Source organism: Podarcis liolepis (genome assembly GCF_965112155.1).
Source record: "Podarcis liolepis genome assembly, chromosome: 6".
NCBI classification, from domain to species: Eukaryota; Metazoa; Chordata; class Lepidosauria; order Squamata; family Lacertidae; genus Podarcis; species Podarcis liolepis.
The window spans coordinates 75,870,054-75,887,799 of NC_139559.1; the positions used below are offsets into that span (position 1 = coordinate 75,870,054).

The window sequence follows — 17,746 nt, forward strand, 5'->3', positions numbered from 1 at the left end:
GAGGGCCACGATAACCGATATGGGTGGCACGCCTATCTGTGGCATGGGCGGAAGAAGGGCCACAAAGGATTTGGGAATCATATATTCAAGGGCCCTCTGTTGGAGGTTTGGGAAAGGTATAAAGATATGTTAGAACCCAGAACACCCCAATGGTTATCTCCGTTAGAGGTTATGGCTATCAAAAAGATCAATATGGGAGCCAATTGGGCAACCTACGAACAACTATTAATGAAAGAGGAAGGAAAGTGGAAAATAAGGCCGTATGAACAGATTAAACCACTAGTATACGATTGGCTGCACTACCACCAGATAAATGATATGTTTAGGAAAGACGCCAAAGATAAAGGCTACGCCGATAAAAGTTCCAGATTTCAAACTGAGATTTTGGGGAATAATACAAAAATACTATCAAAAATGTACAAGTATTTATTGGACTGGAACCTAGCTGACGAGGAGGTCAAGGTGGTAATGACGCACTGGGCCAGAGATCTAGGTCGTAACATTTACTTAGAAGAGTGGGAAAAACTCTGGAAACAACATCTCAAATTCACAGCTTGTGTGTCACTCAAAGAGAACTTAATGAAAATGTTTTATCGTTGGTACCTAACCCCGGTTAAACTTGCTAAAATGTATGGATCCTGTAACAAATGCTGGAAATGTAAGGAAAGGGAGGGGACTTTCTACCATATGTGGTGGGAATGCCGAAAGGTCACACAGTTTTGGGAGAGCATATATAATGAACTGAAGAAAATGTTAAGATACACCTTTGCCAAAAGACCCGAGGCGTTTCTACTAGGTTTGGTAGGAAAGGAGATAAAGAAGGAAGATTACAAATTGTTCCAATACGCAACAACTGCAGCAAGGGTCTTAATAGCAAAAAACTGGAAACAAGAGAGTGTACCGACAACGGAGGAATGGAGATCTAAACTATTAGATTATGTGGAGATGGACAGGATGACAGGTAAAATCAGATATACCAAAGATCAGAGATTTGTTAAAAATTGGGAAAGTTTTACGAAATATCTGGAAAGCTTAATTGATGAACAGACAACACTAGTAGGTTTCAGAGGTGCTCTGTAAGAGGTAAAGGGTAATGCCAATAAAAAATAAAAAAAAAATGGAAGAATGAGAATGACTTAAGGCATTACAAATACGGAAATGCGGTTATATTGTTTACTGTTATTTCGGACGATTCATGGAATGACTGAAGGAAGTCTTTTATTTTTCTTTTGGTGAATTGATATGAATATTGAAATAGCTTATTTTGTGTTTTGACTTTTGGAAACAATAAAAATTATGCATTTAAAAAGAAAGTTTAGATTTTTCTACCCACCTACTGAATGGTTGGAATTAAAACCAAACTCTATGTGAACAGATGGCTGATAGTATATGGATCTTTACCGTTCCTTCTTGCCCTTCCACAGCCCCGGGAAAGCTTCTCTGGTGGGACGGGGACGACATTGGGAGAGGAGGAATCACCCCAAATCAGGCAGAGCTCTGCTAGTGCAAAGTGCCTCCACCCAATTTTGGGTAACACGGGCCTCTGACACTGTTTTATGAGGGTCCCCTGACCTTCCAGAGAAGTTTTTCAGGAGTAGGGGATGGGAAAGAAATTTGCTTCCCTCATTCAGACAATGGACGCATCCCACTCTTTCAAGATGAAATCGCTCACGTCATGACATACCTCGAAGTTGAGGTCTCTAATCAACATATCGCCATTGGGTGTCGCCAATGGAACATGATCAAACCTGCAAGGAAAAAAACAGATACTTTGCTGTTAATACTAAGAGACCATACTTTCTGAAGATGCACGGACACAGCCCTATCATAAAACAAACAAAGTAGCGGGTGATGTAAAGTCGAACTACTATGCTTTCCATCAGATGATCAATGTGGGCAAGCGTGAACCTAGTCCAAAACTGCCTTACACAGATAATAAATAATATATTGAATTTATATACCGCCCTATACCTGGGGGTCTCAGGGCAGTTCACAGAATAAAATAAAACCACAAAATACATAATAAAAATAAAAACAACAACCCAATAGCACCCCGCAAAAAAGACATTTTAAAAGGGCATAGGATGTCAAACAGATCAAACAAAGGCCTAGTTAAAAAGGATATAATGAAGGCGTCAGGCGAACCTCCCTGGGGAGAGCATTCCACAGACGGGGAGCCACCGCAGAGAAGGCCCATTCTCGTGTTGCCACCCTCTGGACCTCTTGAGGAGGAGGCACACGAAGGAGGGCCTCAGAAGATGTTCTCAGGGTCCAGGTAGGTACATATGGAAAGAGGCAGTCCTTGAGGTACTGCAGTCCTGAGCCATTTAAGGCTTTATAGGTCAAAACCAGCACTCTGAATTGGGCCTAGAAACTAATTGGTAGCCAGTGCAGTTGAACCAGGATCGGTGTAATATGCTCAAACTGTCGTGCTCTGGTGAGCAACCTGTCCGCTGCACTAGTTGAAGTTTCCGAACCATTTCTGCACTAGTTGAAGTTTCCGAACCATCTTCAGAGGCAGCCCTACGTATAACGCATCGCAGTAACCTTGAGGTTACCAGAGCATAGACAACAGTAGTTAGGCTATGCCTGTCCAGATAGGGGCATAGCTGGGCCACCAGCAAAAGCTGATGGAAGGCACTCTGAGCCACTGAGGCCACCTGAGCCTCGAGAGACAGCAAAGGATCCAGGAGTACCCCCAAGCTACGAACCTGCTCCTTCAGAGGAAGTGTAACCCCATCAAGAGCAGGTGACTTCCCACTCATCTGGTCTAGGGAACCACCCACTAACAGTGCCTCAGTCTTATCTGGATTGAGCTTCAGTTTGTGGGCTCTCATTCAGTCCATTACCGAGGCAAGGCACGGGTCCAGCACTTCCACTGCCTCACTTGCAGATCATTGACTGGTAATTGCCTGTGCCAACTGGCTGCAGCTCCCCCAAAGATCTCAGGCTATACAAATTATGTAAGTTATCTGCAAGCTTGTACAATTTGCATTCAAGTTCTCCTTTGGTATAATCTTACATGGTTAACGTTTCTTTCTCTCTCTCTTTCTTTTTTGCCATAGCATGCCTGGTAATGACTGCCGAAATCTCTCCTTGCGGTTCTTTTTGCTCCCATGCCACACTGAACTAGGACAAGGTTAGCTCAGAACAAACCTCGGCTGCACAGGGAGTGCTCAACCCCATGTCTGGGATTAGATAACGCTCTAAATCAAATATTGGTTTAGGTAACCATGGCCCGGAAATAAAAAAAGATAAAAAACAAGGGAAGAGCAAAGTGGTTGGGGGAGCTGCACATTCGCAGAGTCCTGCATAGTGGAAACAGACCGGTGATCACTGAATTAAAAACAAAATTGTAAAAGTGTGGAGAGTGGAGTGGAGTGGAGTGGAAGTGTGTAGAACTGAAGAAGGCCAATGAGAGAAAATCTAACAAGAGAATAGATACTTTACATACTTGATAATATTATCTGCAATGACTATTCGTCCGGAGCCAGGTATCAGTGGCACAGCTTTTTCCAATTCTGAATCTTAAGTGAAAAAGAAAACCATGCATTAGAAAGTGCACAAGTCTGACTATGAGTTTAAAGACACATCAAGTCCTCCATTTACCCTTTTCTTGGGCTAACATAGTCCGCTGATATTTGCCACTGTTCAACTCCTTCAGAACTTGCATTAATTCTGTAATTCGAGCGGTGAACCTAGAAGTTAAAAAAAGGACACCTTATTAAACTGAAAAGGCATTACTAAATATTCTTCAAAAAATAAAGTGTTTCCAAAAGCTAATTAAATAACCAAAAAGAGCTTAAAATGAAGGTGCAATAATGCAAGCAAGTCATAATTACAAATTAGACAAGTTCACAAATCACATTAAACTATTTTCCCCATTAACTATGATTTACACGCTGAACAAGGAATATGCTAATGCATGCTGTTAAAAAGTTCTCTCTCCACTCCTCCCCAGATCCTGGCTTGTCACGAAGTCTGAACTTCGGTTCATGATTTGTTTCCTCCAAATAACCACAAGTGGTAAGCCAAAAAGAAACCTTGGTTACCATTCATGGCTTGCATAGAAACAAACCACGAGTCCAGGTTCATATGTCACAACAAGCCATACCCTGACTGCTATACATTATTGGGAAGATAATGGCAATAGTACATATTAATGGTCTTACCCAGCCAACCGTGTCATTTCACGGCCTGCGAGAACTATCCTGCCAAGCGCTTGAGACATTCTCAGTAACATTCTTCCACTTTGGTAGTAATCCTTAAAGTGACAAAATGCGGGGTTGATCATGAGTAAATGAGCAAATTGCATGCTGTCCACTATAACTCAGCTCAGAAGCTTATTGCTTACCTCCAAAAGTTCCGCATGGGTACTATTCTGATGGCGAGGATGAGACAGGTTCAAAAATGGACGGCTAACAACCAGATAGCCAACGACAGTCGCAAGGTCTGAAATATTTTTTAGAAATTTATTTCAAAGACAGCTAAGAATACAAGGTTACAATGATTCTGAGGAAGATACATGAACCCAACACTAAGCAACAGCATGCAACTCTATTCTTTACTTCTTGTCAAACCCACCTGTTACACTCATTTCTGTTGGGTTTGTAGTTGTTTGGATCCAAGAAAGTGTGAGAGGAACTACGCTTGTGCAAGGCTACTTTTCCACACACCCACTCCTGACTAAAGAACCCCAAACATTTGTTCCGCGGGTTGGAAAGGACCGTCTTTGACGTGACATGATAGAGGTGCTACAAAGGAGTGGATTATCTGTGGAAATGGGATAGCGGAGAAGTGCCCTTTGGCTTCTACAAGGCATTTTTGGATCTAAGCTAACCAGTAGTGTTGTCAGGACAGGACTTTGGGGCAGAAGTTAAGGGGATCTACTCCACAAAATGAGGAGGGTGCCCAAACACAGCAGAGTTGGCTGATGAAATAAGTGAATTAATACATTACCATCTAATTGAGTACACCACTAAGTGCACTACTGAAGTCAACAAATTGAGAGTGAGGTTATTATACATCATATTATTATTATTAAATAAATTTGTTAGCCGCTCTATCTTGCCCAGGACAACCTAAAGTGACTTCCAGCCAACTCCCCACACCCCAACCACCAGTGCAATTGATTTTTCCTCCGGTGCGATTATCACACAAAAGGGCCGGGGGTGTTATCCACACATACATTTGGAGAGGTTATGCACACTTACATTTGGCAACAATGGTATCTATGAAGCCCATAGTAAACCGGAACAGGATAAAATTGTGCAAGTGCTCTACCTATTGAAATGGAAAAAAGGGGGAGAATTATTTCAAGAGATTCTATATATTTAAAGCACTGAATCGATAGCTTCTAAAACAGTCTAGTTCTCTGCCAAGCCAGCATTAAAATATATGCACATTTGTAGGAGCAATAAGCAAACAAATGTTGAAACACACTACAGTGCACAAGAGGGAATTGTTCCACCAAGGTTGGGCACTCCATATCCAATATCCCCCTTTTGGTAAGCTTGAAAATCCCAACTTCCATTTAAAAAGGAGGACTAGTCTTCTCACAAGTAATGCTAAGAAAACACATGGGAAAGGGTAATATGTATTTGCACGCACAATATTACAATAGGATTGTGCAGTGGATTAAAAACAAACAAACCCAAATCCTTGGCCAAAGATAGGGTGCTTCAGAGGGATGTGTGAGCTGTATGAGGTACCTTAAAGTGAATGGGTAAACACCTCCTGAAGCACTTTCTGGTGCCTCAGCAACTTGGATGCAAAAAACAAAAAACTGCTGCAGGCAACTTGTCTGCTAAAAGTAAAACTAATGAATCTAAGAATACCATCTCAGAAAAAGGTCAGGGTGGAGTGAGGCAGTGCAGACAGGTAGGGAGAGAGCAGTGCGGCAGTGGGATGGATGTGGAGCGTAATTTCCCATGGAGTTATGATGGGTTAATCCTCAGCACTTCCTTAGCCTGCTTTCTTTCCAGCTAGGCTCACTTTCACTCTTAAATCCCAGCTGGGAGAAAAGCAGCTGGGGGAGAGGGAAGCAGCAAGCAGAAGGGCACAGCACCCCGACTCACACCTTCATTGGAAATCTCACCCCTATCACTTACTGCGGTTGGGTGGTAATACATGTTTGAAAGCACAGATCTGCCACTGTCTTGTTCAGTTCTGCCCATATTCCAATATAACCCCCAAATTCCTGCAGCTTTTCTTTAAATCAAATACGTTTACACCAAGTCGAAGGCCATACCATCCAAATGATAAAGATACGCTATTCCCGCCCCCCCCCGCCCCTTTATTCTTTTGTGAAAAACTTAATCCTCTTTCAAACCTTGCTAAATCCTTTGGGTACAAAGTCACTAAGCAACTTCTGCTTCACACCATTCATTCAATTGTGTAAGCAACAGTGGCGCAGCGTGGGTTGTCAGCACCCGGGGCAAGGCAAGTAATTTGCGCCCCCTAACCCGTGGATTTGCGCCCCCTAATCCATGGATTTGCGCCCCCTAACCCTAACCCCCAGGTGTTGCGCCCGGTGCGGCCAGCCCCCCCTGCACCCCCCACGCTACGCCACTGGTAAGCAACCTTGGCGTGGGTCACTAAATCGAACAGGATGATACAAAATGGATGCTTGGCAGATTGTATCCTTTTTATTGGTTACAGTGTTGGGTTAGGGCTTGAGGGATCAGGAATCAACCCCTCACTTAACCATGAAGATCAGTCACTGGGTAACCTTGGGCAGGTCACCATCTCTCAACCTAGCCTATCTCACAAGGCTGTTGCAAGGACAGAATGGGCAGGGGGACAACCATATATGCCAAAGTGAATTCTATGGAAGAAAGGCAGGCAATAAATGCAATACAATATGTAATAATAGAGCCTGTGGCAATACACGCCACAAAGTAATTTATGCAGTGTCTGGAGAAAATATAGATGACATAATTTCATTAGATGATCATCTCATTAAGATATGCCTCTAGCTCTTCTGCAAAGAGCCATACACACACTGTTCTGCTTCATGCTAACTTACCAGTTTGTGGAAAGCTTTGTGAATGGTTTGCTTTTCTCTTTGATTCCCATTATAGAAAGCAATTTCTTCACTGCAAAAAGGGAAGTGAAAAGAAGAATGACGATAAAATGCAAGGACTACCTGCAACAAGAGCGACTAGAAATCAAACGCGGGCTACCTGTCCAGCGGAATGAGGCAGAAATCTGGTGAAAGAGTCAAGGGGAGACAGAAGGGACTGCCCCCACCACTTCTGTCTGCAGGTAGGTGGTCAATTTTGAATGCCCCCCCACATCAGTAAAAACACACACAAAAACACTCACAAAAAACCTTCTTGCAAGTCAAACATTAGAATAGAAAAGGATGAACGTCTCTTCTTGCTAGGCTAAGTTTCTATGTGCAGGATTTACAAAAAACAAATAGCACACTGGAGAATTCAAAAACATGGTCCCCGCCATTTGCATAGTAAAGCACTACTCTACCCTAACACTTCGTTCTATGTGGACTATGCGATCTGTAAGCCACACTTCAAAGCTGCTACAATATCAATCCAGGAAAACTGCCTCTTCTTTAAAATGGCCCAATAATAAGCGTTAAATAGTTCAGGATTTTTTAGTTGTTTTAACTACAAGGAATTCAGGAGAACAGCTGATCTTGGGATTGTGATAAGTGCAAGTTAAATTTTTGAAAATAAAGAAACACAGAAAGGATCTTATTTCTTAGTTGGCTTTGAAACAAATGCATACCTATTGGTAATGAGCCGGGAATTGACAAATCTGTACTCTCCTTCATATTTTTGTTCCGTGATAGTCATTTTACCAATGGGCCTTCTTAAACGTGTAAGGAAAAAGCCTGAAATAATCAAGTAGGCCATCATGGAAGCAGGGCCCTATAAATATGTAGGAAATACAACAAGAATTCCAGAACAAAATGGTTAGCAACCACAATTTTTTAAATTAACATTTGCACATGTATGTGTGATAAAGACATGTGTAAGTCCCCCCCCCATGGGCAACTATCTACAGAAGGATAAAACACACACTGTTCAAAGGGTATAACATTGAAGACATATTTGCATAGAAATTACCGTATTTTTCGCTCCACAAGGCGCACCTGACAAAAAGACGCACATAGTTTTTAGAGGAGGAAAAAAATATTCTGAACGAAACAGTGGATGTATGATTTTTGTGGTTCATGCTGTGGCCACAGACATGTGATTTGACGATGAGTTTGGGGTAGCCCAATGCAAAAATCCTGAGGATCCATGTGGATCTGTGCTTTGTAACCATGTTTTTGCACCATTGCGGCCCCAGGCAACAGTGGATGCATGTGTGTTTTTTGGTGCAGGCTGTAGCCATGGACATGCTATGTGATCTAATGGTGAATTTGGAGTGACCCAGTGCAAAAATCCTGAGTATCCATGTGGATCCGTGCTTTCTAACCACGTTTTTGCACCACTGTGGCCCCAGGCAACAGTGGCTGTGTGATTTTTTTTGTGCAGGCTGTAGCCATGGACATGCTATGTGATTTGATGGTGAATTTGGGGTGACCCAGTGCAAAAATCCTGAGGATCCATGCTTTGTAACCACGTTTTAAGTGGGGAGGGAAGGAAAAGCATTGAAGGGACAAGGAGCACGCGTGGGGTGTGTGGAGAAGGAGGCTGCTAACAACACAGGACAGGGGTTTATGGGGAGGGAAGGAAAAACACTGAAGGGAGAAGAAGCACTTGTGGGGTGTGTGGAGGAGCTTTTCAGCTCTCTGAGCCAGGGAGAGAGGGAGGAAAAGAAAGCACGGTAGCTTTAAAGGAGCCAACCGGACAGGGTGTAAGCGGCTCCTCTCCCACTTTGCTGTTTCAAAGTGAGCCACGGAGGAGGAAAGGAAGGGGAACCATGGATCCTCTGCTCGCGACTGCAGCAGACCCCCCCCCCCGCCATCCGTAGGCATTCGCTCCATAAGACGCACAGACATTTCCCCTTACTTTCTAGGAGGGAAAAAGTGCGTCTTATGGAGCAAAAAATACGGTACTTAAGAACATTGCCTACAATTGAAATCTCCAATGACACACAAATTCCATGCAAGCAGACCTGCCCCATTCAATACTGGTGAAATATCTGCATGCAAAGAGCATTTTGCAACCTTGCACTGATGAAGTAACATTTATTTACATAGAACCTCTCAATGCACTGCTGGAAAATCATAATAAAACATTACATGTGACATTTAGTAGTTTCCTAAAGAAGATAAAGATAAAGAATTCAGGTGTGCACACTTCATATTATGATTGATTAGATTAGAATCAATTAATAGCATAAAATTGTTTAATTACTTTATTTACTTCAATTATTATAATTAACGTCTAACAAATGAGTGCACCCAAAGAGATCCAGTTCTATTTTTATGATTTACTAATGCCTGTAAGAGATTTATTGCATGTCATCTTGTAAACTTTTACTTCGTAAAAATCATATTGTCCTAGTTTGAGCATCGCGTTAAATCAGTTTAAAACAAGCTATGGTTTAATGTGAACAAATAGTATGCACTAGCATGCTGCTCATTTTCACCAAACGGTATGTCATTTTAATCTACGGTTTATTGTGATGAGCAAACTGGGCTACTGATCTCCAAACAGAGTTTTCCAAAGCTAAGCTACACACAAGTCTTCCCTTTGAAGTCAATAACTAGGCAACTAGGTTTTAAAATCCTTATTCAAAGCTCAGCCAGACTAGTGTTCTCATTCAATTTATTGAGTTCTCCCCTACTTAAAATATTGAGAGGGAGCCATATACACAGTATCAAGTATCTTAAGTAGGGGAGAACACAAGAAAACTGAATAAGAGTTCTGAAAGTTTCAAAAGTATCTGTATGTATGGCTCCCTGCAATAACGAAGACTTTAGGAATGCGTGTACAGTGTTATTTTATATTGACAACAATATATTCAAATCCTTTCTAACCTCAAGCTGGAATCCTATCCACGCTTAACTGGGAATAAGTCCCACAGAACAATGTGAGATTTACTTCTGAGTAAACACAAATGGGATTGCTCAACACAGTTATTCAAGGAAAAAGTTACCTTTTGGGGGTAAATGAACACTGCAGAAAACATTTCTCAAAGAATTATACTGATGAGACCAATAGATACAGGACGGGCTGCAGGAGGCACTGGGAAAATTGGTAATATAATCCTATACAAATCTCTTCAGAAGTTCCACTGAGCCCAGTGGGAGTTACCTCAAGGTAAATCTGCATAAAATCGCAGCCTTAGTGAAATTTTACTGAGGGATTCACTGCAGTTGAGCATCCAGGTATACAACCAAGGAAGACTGTTACAATCCTCAGCTGCATGTATCGGAACAAAACATTAGTATGGACAGCCCTGGCTTCTGTTTTACGGTACCAATGAATCCATTAAGATGCAGAACCTTAGCCTGAGCTAATGGTATTTCTGTTGTGCTGAATTATGGGACAAATGCAGTGGAGTCTTATTACCAGAAAAGGATAACAATAGGTTATTTAAAGTCTACCAGCTGAAATGTGGAAAAATACACTCTTAGCACACAGCAAGCTGAACCACACACTGGAAAGAATGCAGACATGTGATAATTTCTTTTTTCACATGGTTGAATCTACCTCAGATGGGATAAGGGGTTTTCAGGACAAACACTTCCACAAAAAGTGACGTCTAACTATTGGCAAACCATTAGATCCGCTCAGATATGGAAGCCAATGAAAATTCAACAGCTTGGCTATGATGCAGTCACCTTCCAAGAGAGCATGTATTGTATACGCTGGTAACTTGTTTGTCTGTATGTTATGAAATTAGCCTATAAAGTTTCAACTGCGGCTTCCCCTCATCTTTCAACATATTTCCAGTGACATCAGCATTGACTTGAGAAATTTTTAAGAGCAGTTGCGTAATAAAATGGCCTGGAGTGTTTGTGTATTTTTTTAAATGCTTTGGTTCCAAATGTTTCTGAATACCAGATCTATAGAAAGTTCCGTGATAATACATTGCTTGTGCTGTAGAACAAATGGGTCATTTGCAGAACAATTACTGTACATGACGAAAAATGTGATCTTACCTGAGCTCCTATTGCACTTGTTAGCTTGAAGATATACAAAACGATATCCAAAAATGGCTGTTAAGAGAAGATTTAATATTAGTTATCATGAGGCCAAAAAAAAAGACACATAACTTTCAAAAAGTGCAAAAAGTACACAACTTCTAAATAAACTATCATGTTCCGCAAATAAACACAGCCAAATTAGCCAACAGAACACTGAAATATAAGATTTATATTCATTCTCCAAGAAATCAGACATTCCATTTATTAAGTAGTGGTTGGACATAGTTCAATACATAACATCATTGGATTTACCATAGATTCCAGCGTATTAGGCGACTGGGCGTATTAGGCGACCCCCCAAACTGGCAGCTGCAATTTGGTGAGTTCGTCTTCTAAGCCCAGTCACCTAATACGCTGGGCAGCTCTGCACTGGGAGAAGCAGCGTGGGGGGTGGGCTCCGCGCTGGGCGGCTTTCTCCCTGCGCAGAGCCGAGCCAGCCTCCCGCTGCTTCCGAAGCAGCGGCAGGGAGGGGCGGACTCCGTGCCGGGAGAAAGTCGCCTGGAGTGCAGCAGAGCCCGCTGCTGCTTCTGAGCCGCCACAGCAGCAGCGGGGGGCGGGCTCAGCTCCGCGCCTCCCATACCCGGCGTATAAGACGACCCCTGACTTTTTAACCTCTTTTCTGGGGTTAAAAAGTCGTCTTATACGCTGGAATCTATGGTAGAAAACGAAGAGTTCAAAACTTAAGACAATAATATGCACCATCCTATCTATTCAGTTTGTGTCGTCTGCTCAACAGCTGTCTACAAACTGTCTCTGAGAAAGTCTTTCAAGTTTATGAGAGGACTGAAACAAGAGAGACAACCGTCTGGGCCTTGATGTGGCTTGGCAGACAAGAAGCTATAGATTGCAAACATGGTGTTGTAAGTTGCTTAACAGAATGTGTGGAAAGAAGCAGCAGCTCAACTGAAACTACTTCAGTTGCATGTGACATGCCCTAAATGAAAGACATTGAAGACATTTACAGTGTAGTACCTAATAATTTGTGGACTATAACTATCTTTGATGTAGCTGACTCAATCAAGTAATGCGCTGGACTTAATGCAAATGATATGCTGGTCTTAATACAAATGATTATGCTAAACAGTTACACGCTGATATTAATATACTTCTATCCTACAAATATTAAAATGATGTTTAATAATGCAGATTATGGAATTACCAAAGAATGGCTCCTCTTTAATCTTACCTTGCTAAGGTTTGAATACAGGTCTACTACACTGTTACAAAACTTTTCTACATCTTGTGTCAGCAGCTGATCTGGATTGGCTATTCTGTTGTCCAGATTCCCCATTTTGTAATAGGTATAAGTCCTAAAATGTGTGGAAAACAGCGAGTTAGATTAATGTGGCATTTTCTACTGAATCATGCGTTTTACAAATAACTGATAGCATTTTTAACAATTAAGCACATGATTTAAGACTGGTTTAAATTTAAATTTATATTAAATCATTAAAAATATTGGAGGGAGGGAAATTAGTCACTTACTGAAGATATTGCTCATATAGGTACTTGGTGAGTCGAACACGGAAACACAACTTAAGCTCGTTTAGCCCGTACTTCAAGAAGTTGTTCACCAGGGAGATCTATGAACAGCAGCAGTACAATGTTACACAAACTCAAATAAGTTAAATAAGGATTGCGTCTTCGCATCAGTAAGAGGGCAAAGTCTAAACTGCATGAAACCCTCCACCTTAGGTTAGCTCAGATGGCATATTAAAAACCAGGATCATCGCCCAATTGAATAAATCTTGGGCTGCAATCCCATATAAGATTACTCAGAAGTATGCTTCAATAAACTCAGTAGGAATTACCTCTGAGCATCATGCATGGGATTGTGTTGTCAACCTACATAAATATGTATTCAAAATAATTATAAACAACACCAGCTTGGATCCAGAGAACTGAGTGGAAGGTGTATTAGTGCCATTTCCACGAAATATCATGTAAGGAAATAGAAAACTTTCTACTGACTATGTCTACTAGGGCTGATAGGAGCTGCAGTTCAGCAACATCTGGAGGGCCAAAGATTATCCACTCCTGGATTCAAATGGTGTTGTTCTACAAAACGGTCTAACACTTGTAAAAGGCACTTTCTCATCTGACCTTGAGGCCAAAAATGCCAACAGTCGTATGTTAGGAAAAATATGAAAGACACTTAAGAAGGTATCTACTTCTATTTCTTAAAAAAGAAAATTTATAAAGTTGTTTTTCTTTCCTCCCCCCCCCCCTTGGATCTCCAATGACCACTTCTCACCAGTTGCCAATACCATATTTATGTACATTTTTCTTCAACTAAAAATCTTGTAGCGGGATGAATATAAATTAACATGAGTAGCTAACATTTCTTCATCTTAGCTGCTGCCTACATTAAAAAATGTAGGGACGCGGGTGGCGCTGTGGGTTAAACCACAGAGCCTAGGGCTTGCCGATCAGAATGTCGGTGCTTCAAATCCCTGCGGCGGGATAAGGTCCCGTTGCTCGGTCCCAGCTCCTGCCCACCTAGCAGTTCGAAAGCACATCAAAGTGCAAGTAGATAAATAGGTACCGCTCTGGCGGGAAGGTAAACGGCGTTTCTGTGCGCTGCTCTGGTTCGCCAGAGGCGGCTTAGTCATGCTGGCCACATGACCAAAAGCTGTACGACAGCTCCCTCGGCCAATAAAGCGAGATGAGCGCCACAACCCCAGAGTCGGTCATGACTGGACCTAATGGTCAGGGGTCCCTTTACCTTTACATTTAAAAAAATATTACTTATACCCCTAAATACTCTGGATGTGGAGTATTTCACACACACCCTCAACCTTTAAACTGGAGTCAAATTTATCTCACTGCCTTTAAGTTAAAGCATTATATATTTCTTACAGCCCTTTGGGATTAATTATGACCCTAGATGCATGTGCAAGTTTTTTTAAAAAAAAATATTAACATGCCATTTCAATTTTTAAAACACAACAGCTAACTTTGGAGCTCATCTGAGAAGTTGGAATTGGTCACGTTTACAAAAGCGATGTCAACACTTACAGCAGGCATAGCAGCGATGAAGTTGAACAAGTACCTCTTGAAATCTTTTCTGCTGCGGCCAATGATAGCACTGCAAACCACCACATGCAAAATGTTAGGCGTAAGGGAAGCAAAGCCCATCCCACAATGGTTCCATGAAGGCAAAGTAGAAAGCCATTTAAGGTGACCACAGGACAAGAAGTTCAACAAAGAAAGCAGCAGGACTCTAGTTCCACCATACAGGCATACAGATGCGCTTCCACATCTGCCGACAAAGCAACAGCTGGTCTACCAAAACCCTGCTCCGCGTTTCCACTGCAGCTCTAGAACAACTAACTATAGAGGCTGTTAACATGGGGAAGGCTGCGGGTCTTCCAGGAAGCTTTCTCTCTCCATGGAAGGAAGCAATAAGGCTGTCACCAAACAAGCTCAGTGTTGAATTCCACCCCTCCACGATGTACAGTTGCCCAACTTATCACTATGTCCTCATGTCCTCTCCTCATTCTCTATCGTTCCGCTTCTGTTCACAAAGAAATATGCATCCCAATGACCTCAGGACACCGAGGAAGGAGCTATAATGGGCTACCACTTGAAGAGGCAGTTTCGTTTCCTTTGGAAATAAATAAATAGCATTTGGCCCACTTAGCCCAAACGTTTTGATTAGCAGGATTAGAAATGAAGAAAGGTGTGTTCCCCTCCCCCCCCAAAAAAAATGTGAGGAGAAACCAAAAACAGTGGAGGGTGGGGAGAGGGCAAAGTCAGGAATGGGTAGATGAATGGTGACAAGGGTTTAAAAATCTAGTGAGGACAGAGAAGTTCTGACCATTTGGTAATGCCTTGATCTAGAATGAGAACTGAAGAGAGGATGGGGAATTGTTTACTTTGTTCTCTCTTCTACCTAGGCAAAGGGGTTTACTTTGGAAGAGGTAGAAAGCAACAGTGAAGATAACCGACACCATTCAGTACAACTTGTAAGACCATACATTCTGAAGCAATTAAAATAAAAAAATGGAAAAGCCACAGGAGCACCATAAACTGTACAATTTAGTTGACGTTATTCAAACTAAATTTCGGAAGACATAAACTGGAAGGAAAAAGCTAATTGCTTCAGTTATGCATCAGTTATCACAGCATAAATGTAACAGGTGCATGCTAATATTAACAATATCTGTTTACCAGTGGAATGGAAACTACAAATTTAAAAAAGGATTTCTTGAATAGCGACAGATCCCTGCTTACGATTGCACTGCAAGAAAAAATGTACACAATTTAACAGCTCTGCTAATGACTGAAGAGTTACCACCATTATATATTTATACAGTGTACAGTGGTACCTCGGTTTTCGAACGTAATCTGTCCTGGAAGACCATTCGAGTTCTGAAACATTCGAAAACTGAAAACTCGATACAGAAGCCTCAATATGGAAGTTGTGTGGCATGACTTCCAAGGCGCGTTCAAAAATGGAAGCATTTACTTCTGGGTTACGGCGTTCAAAAACTGAAACATTCATCAACGGAGACGTTCGAAAACCGAGGTACCACTATATCAACAATCATTACTGCTGACATGACAGACATACAACCGATTTAGCAGAGAACTAAATGTGCAAGATAAAAATAATAAAGTCAAATGGTATTTTGTGTACAATTGGTTCATTTTTTGTATTATGAAACCCAAACAAGAAACCGAAACTCAAGCACATTCCTCTTCTTTTAAAACACAGAAAGTCTCTGAATATCACTTCTGCCTACAAGACTGCATTTTATTTGCAGATTATACCCCACAGAAATAAATTATCCTGGATTATATTTTGTACAACAGGAAATTTGCCACAAATTGGTCCCTCCCCACTACCAGTATCCTATCAACTATCAGAGAAAACTAATTGTTTGCTTGGATTGAACTTTCACTTGTGACAATTATAACTACGTTGGCCTGGTTCACACGTCACATTAAATCAGTAGCTAACATTCCACCCCCACCCCCCCCCCGAGATGTTACGGATCAGAACTGCCATCGACTCCAACCAGGCATAGTTAATAGCCAAGGATGATGGGAGTTGTAGTCCCACATATCTGGGGAGGATGGACCATATTGGATATTGTTACATTAAACTATAGTTAAACTATGCTGTAATGCGAATGCGCAGCATGATGCTGAACAGTCTCCTGCTCATGCCATGTTGATGGGAAACAAGATGATCTGGCTTGTCATGACGTCCAAACTCAGTGTCGTAGTTTGCTCACGCTTTGTATTTGGAGAAAGACAATCTAAGAAACCATATTCGGACATCACAACAACCCTGACTCTCTTCGCAGTGGTGTGGTGGCAGCACAAGTCGATGAACGAAGATGAACGAGGATGAACTGTTCAGCAGGCACACACAGCATGCTACTCATTCCCATTAAGCATACTTAAGTTTTTAACTATGGTTTAATGAGATATATGAGCTAAGCCACTGACTGCATAATGGATGTATCGGTCCCCTTTGCGCAACACACTAAACCATGGTTTAGTGAGAGATGCATAATCTAGAACAAGCCTGAGCAAAGACTTGTGCTCCCCCAGCATCTGAAACAAGTACTTCTGCAGCGTTTAATTTCCCTGTCATGTAATCTCAGCTTGTGGTGTAGGAACTGGCTGTTGTGGTTTAAAACAAACTCTGTTTTGTATTCTTCAAAACAAGCCAGCTTCAAGCCACGGGGATAAATCTGGAATATTTAATTATGCCAACCAAAGTTACACTCAGGTTCACGTGGGATATTTTAGATTGTAGTTGATATTTTAGATTGTAAAATGCTATTGAGTTTATCTATTGATTTTTATCTATTGATTTGTTTTACCTTGTGGGCTTATAGCCGAATAAAGTATTATCTATCTATCTATCTTCACGTGGGAGGGTGATGAAGCTGTGCTTAGTCTTGTTCCAGCTTGGAAATATAGCACTAAACAATGATAAGCTATTATATGCAAACAGGGCCAGAGGGAAGGCATGGTTTCCTGCTACCAGAATGAGCTGTGACAAGCCTTGAGCCCAGGCACTCCCCTCCTCAATGTGAGAAGAACCTGAAAACATCTGCATTTGAATTTAAACTAGTCACAGTTCCCCATGACTTCTGAACTCTGTAAACTGAGATTTCTTTTAACTATTGTTAGTAAGAACAAGTCATGATCAAACTGTGGTTAATTTAGAATTCACAGCTTCTCTTCCACACAGCTACAAGAGAGAATGAGAAGAGAAATAAGAGCCAGAGGCTCTTTTTGGTTCATTCTCACAGCAGGAACAATAATTTACCTTCCCATCCCATTATCTTTTTAAATCTAAGTCTACTGCCAATCCATTTTATGCAACCTTTGTCCCTAGTTATTGCAATCTTATACATCACATGAGTATATCATACAAGGATCAAATATGGAATGCTTACCTTTCAATAACAGTTCCGTTCTGAATCATCCAAATATCACAGTATGTGCGAAGTATCAGCATCATGGCAATAAGTACCAAATAACCTGTCTAGTAAAAGTAAAGTGAGTTGTCAGTGTTCACAGATGATCATTCCTTAATGAGTTTTCTACAAACAGCCTAGAGGCTTTCTTCAATTACAAAGGACAGGGCACAAA

General features: G+C 41.5%; 2 protein-coding genes across 3 annotated transcripts in view; one reads left to right on the forward strand and one right to left on the reverse strand.

The window, feature by feature from the left end:
* Positions 1 to 17,746, forward strand: part of LOC310710274 (uncharacterized protein) — a 982,430-nt gene that overhangs the window by 89,227 nt on the left and 875,457 nt on the right. The window lies entirely within an intron of this gene.
* The window catches only part of ABCD3 (ATP binding cassette subfamily D member 3), a 47,514-nt gene that overhangs the window by 10,965 nt on the left and 18,803 nt on the right, over positions 1 to 17,746 (reverse strand). Inside the window, exons 4-16 of one of the 2 annotated variants that reach the window (XM_083511085.1) lie at positions 17,551 to 17,639; positions 14,147 to 14,216; positions 12,614 to 12,711; positions 12,315 to 12,438; positions 11,084 to 11,140; positions 7,750 to 7,892; positions 7,028 to 7,097; positions 5,214 to 5,283; positions 4,355 to 4,452; positions 4,173 to 4,264; positions 3,610 to 3,698; positions 3,455 to 3,527; positions 1,685 to 1,748 (exon numbers count right to left, since the gene is read on the reverse strand). In XM_083511085.1, the coding sequence (XP_083367211.1) occupies positions 1,685 to 1,748; positions 3,455 to 3,527; positions 3,610 to 3,698; positions 4,173 to 4,264; positions 4,355 to 4,452; positions 5,214 to 5,283; positions 7,028 to 7,097; positions 7,750 to 7,892; positions 11,084 to 11,140; positions 12,315 to 12,438; positions 12,614 to 12,711; positions 14,147 to 14,216; positions 17,551 to 17,639 (1,137 nt within the window). Of the gene's footprint in view, positions 1 to 1,684; positions 1,749 to 3,454; positions 3,528 to 3,609; positions 3,699 to 4,172; positions 4,265 to 4,354; positions 4,453 to 5,213; positions 5,284 to 7,027; positions 7,098 to 7,749; positions 7,893 to 11,083; positions 11,141 to 12,314; positions 12,439 to 12,613; positions 12,712 to 14,146; positions 14,217 to 15,301; positions 15,372 to 17,550; positions 17,640 to 17,746 lie in introns of both variants that reach the window. The other variant, XM_083511086.1, reaches the window with a different exon arrangement.